This window comes from Rhinopithecus bieti, unplaced genomic scaffold (genome assembly GCF_001698545.2).
Source record: "Rhinopithecus bieti isolate Rb0 unplaced genomic scaffold, ASM169854v2 scaffold_17184, whole genome shotgun sequence".
Lineage (NCBI taxonomy): Eukaryota > Metazoa > Chordata > Mammalia > Primates > Cercopithecidae > Rhinopithecus > Rhinopithecus bieti.
The window spans coordinates 2,617,757-2,621,111 of record NW_016809106.1 but is presented as its reverse complement, the minus strand read 5'-3'; the positions used below and the strand labels follow the sequence as shown (position 1 = coordinate 2,621,111).

Below are 3,355 nucleotides of genomic sequence, written 5' to 3'. Positions count from 1 at the left end.
CTCTTACTCATTGCTTATTGGGGTATGGAAAGCCAGCATTGCTACAGTATTCTCCCAGCACAGCACACACACACACACACACACACACACACACACACACACACACACACACACACCCCAGGCTAGAATCATGGGTATACTATGTCTTTAATAAAGTATCTTTCTTGGCCAGGCACAATGGCTCACATCTGTAATCCCAGCACTTTGGGAGGCCACGGTGGGTGGATTGCTTGAGCCCAGGAGTTCAAGACCAGCCTGGGCAACATGGTGAAACCCCATCTATACCCAAAACAAACAAACAAACACACAAAAAACAAAAATTACCTGGACATCATATGCCTGTTATTCCAGCTACTTTATACTCGGGAGGCTGAGGTGGGAGAATCACTTAAGCCAGGGAGGTGGACTGTTTCAATGAGGCAAGACCATGCCACTGCACTCCACCCTGGGTAACAATGTCTCAAAAAAAAAAAAAAAAAAAGGTATTTTTCTTGATTGGACAATAAGAACTCTAATTCTGATAGGTATCTATTGTTTTGTCCTCCCCCTTCTCGTGGGAGACGGTCTTTCTCCACTTCCATAAGGTAGTGTCCATTGTTCTTATCTGAACATGGCAGTTACAAGAATTTGACAATGTCCATGTTCTTAAAGATCCTAGATCTTTGGCACAATCATTTGATTCAGGGGCAGGCAACTAGCTGGACCAATGAACTATCCTTTATCCTTCCCTGAGAATTTTTAACTTGGGACTAGAGATCATCAGCCTTACCTCACCTATCTGATGATGGGGCAGAAGATGAAATGTTGGGAGCTGTCAGTGGCCTTGTTTCCAGACATATGGAGGAAGCTGGTCCAAAAGTATGAAGCCAATGTGCAGAGAGAGAGGCAGAGCTGAGGCATGGGGGCAGAGAGGCATTCTCGTTCTAGTAGTCCCAGCAGTCCCTCCCCTTCTTGGAGTCTGTCCATATCAACAGTACATTCCTCCCTTCTGCCTAGCAGTTGAGTTCCTGTCAATGGCAACCAAGAGAGGTGTGACTGATTCATGTATTGGAAGGGCTGTTGTGAGAACTAGTGCCTGACTCACAGTGGGGACTCAACAAATGTTGCTTTATTACTCCTATATTTAATGCCTAAGTCTGAATGCGAAAAGGTTAGGGCAATTCCAGAAGGAATTACTATGCAGAAGGGAGAATTAGTTAAAAGGTTAACCTTCCTTTGAACATCACAAGGGAAGGCATGTAAAGACAAAAGGCAGGCTCCCTCCACGCCCCCCATACATACACATTCCCTTCATCCTAACCTGGCTCTGCAGCTCTGAGGGTCACATACCTGCCCTGGGCACTACCAGTACTTCCTCCAGCAAACCTCAGTCTTTCTTTCAGAATCCTTCGCCCTTATGCCATATAACATCTGATAGATCTGATCGTCCTGATCTTTGCCCCTAGTCTCAGCAGGCCAACAAGTGTTCTGCTACAGGTCTTACAGGGAGGGTTAGCTCCTGTTGGAGTTGGATCGGAAGGAGGGGGCTGGGGAAAGAGCTGTCTTCAAACTGTTTCTTGGGAGGTAGTATATATAAACATATTTAGGCAGGGCATAGCGGCACATGTCTGTAACCCCAGCACTTCAGGAGGCCAAGGCGTAAAGATCGCTTGAAGACAGGAGTTCGAAATCATACTGGTCAACATAGTGAGACTGCAATGAGCCATTATCACACCACTGCATTCCTGCCTGGGTGACAGTGCGACATCTCTTCTCAAAAAAGGAAAAAAGAAGAAAGAAAAAAAAAATCATAAGCAAACAACAACAAAAAACAAATTTAAAGAATGGCTGGCTGCTTAATTCTCAGGGCGAGCCCCTGAAATCAGTGGGTCCCTATTATGTAGAGTTTGAGTTCTTTTCTGCCTTGAGTAACATGAGTGACATCAGTAACATTAGTCAAGCGCTGCTCTTTTTGAAAAACTGTATTTCATTATTTTTATTCTAAACCTTACTCTGTTTGATGAAGATTGCAGGAGGGGCCCTCCCAATTCCACCACTCACACATAACAGCGGTTGCTAGCATTCTTTTTTTGTGCTAGGTCATCTGCATATTGTTTAAACATTTTTGGAGGCTGGAAAGACTGCTCCCACTCAGGCAATTCTGACTTGGCGGCCCTTCTAATTTGTATTCTCTAAATAATTCTTCATTTAGAGAAACAGTCAAGGATTAGAGTGAGGGAGGGGGACGTGCTGATGGGGACAAAGCTTGGCCTTTGACCATTCTTCCCTTAGCTCTGCGCAGGCAAACGTCCCTAACTCGGTATCGGAACAGATCTCCCTTAAAGGAGGATTATGTTTCAACCCCCCAGCCTCAGCGGTTTACTCAAATAGTCCTTCCAGCCAAATGCAGAAGTCTCCCTGGGAGTAATTTTGGTGAAGTCAGCGTTTGCCTTTTTCATCACAGTGAGGCTTTAGTAGTTCCTGAAAACGTGCATCACAACTGCCCGGGTGCCAAACAGAAATGCTGACGCCTGGGCCCACTCTAGCCATTCGGCCTCGGCATCGCGGTGCGGGAGTGCGGAGCGCAGACTCGCATTGTCGCAGGTACCTCCCGGCCTCCCGAAGAGCCCCACGCCGGGGCCTTCGTCTCGCACGTCGGCTGGGGAGGGCGCTAGGTTCTCGCGGCCTCCTCCCACCGCTCTGCACCCCTCCAGAAGCGGTCACCAAAGCTCAGCTACTGATTAGGTTTCGGCCCCGCTGTCCGGCGCAGTCTTGGCGACTACCCCAGATGGCCCAGCGCACGCGGTGATTCACCGCGCCCCAGAGAAAGGTACTTCCCCGCCTTAGCCGACAACCGAGCGTGCGCACCGCGGCCGCCGGAAGTGACACTGTCTGTCGTTGGGGAGCTCCCGCCCCTTCCGCCTCGGCGCCCCGCCCAGGCCTCGCCCCTAGGTGTTCCCGCCCCTCCCCCTCCCGTGTGGTTCGCTTTCTGTCAGCTTCTCTCCCTCTCCCTCTCCCCTCTCCTTCCTCTCGCTTCCTCTCTCGCACCTGAGCGCACGCACCTGCCCGGGCCCAGCTCCCTCCTCCTTCTCCCCTCCCTCTTTCCCCGCCCGGCCGCGGGAGCTCGTGGCTGCGTCACCGCCACCCCCCCAGACAAGATGGACACCGCGGAGGAAGGTAAGTCGGCGACGCGCGGCGCCCGAGCCCTTGCGTCGGCTCCCGGGTTCGTGCCCCGGCCAGGTCCGTGGCGCTCGAGGTGGGCGGCTGGAGCGCGGCGGGGCGGGCGCCTTGGCCGTTTGCCCACCCGCGGGGCCTCTGGTCCGGGGAGCGGAAGGTGACCCTCTGCGAGCCCCAGCCGTTTCCCGCCCGCGCCGCC

General features: G+C 51.9%; 1 protein-coding gene and 1 long non-coding RNA gene across 2 annotated transcripts in view; one reads left to right on the top strand and one right to left on the bottom strand.

The window, feature by feature from the left end:
• Positions 1 to 330: 330 nt before the first annotated feature.
• LOC108539684 (uncharacterized) lies at positions 331 to 2,849 on the bottom strand. Its single transcript, XR_001888462.1, has 3 exons — positions 2,041 to 2,849; positions 770 to 1,007; positions 331 to 459 (listed from the first exon to the last, which is right to left on the bottom strand). It is a non-coding gene; the product is annotated as an uncharacterized LOC108539684 (long non-coding RNA).
• A 34-nt stretch (positions 2,850 to 2,883) lies between these two features.
• Positions 2,884 to 3,355, top strand: part of MARCHF6 (membrane associated ring-CH-type finger 6) — an 87,293-nt gene continuing 86,821 nt past the window's right edge. The window contains exon 1 of the mRNA XM_017888564.1: positions 2,884 to 3,156. Within this exon, the coding sequence (XP_017744053.1) occupies positions 3,138 to 3,156 (19 nt within the window). The 5' untranslated portion in view covers positions 2,884 to 3,137. The remainder of the gene's footprint in view (positions 3,157 to 3,355) is intronic.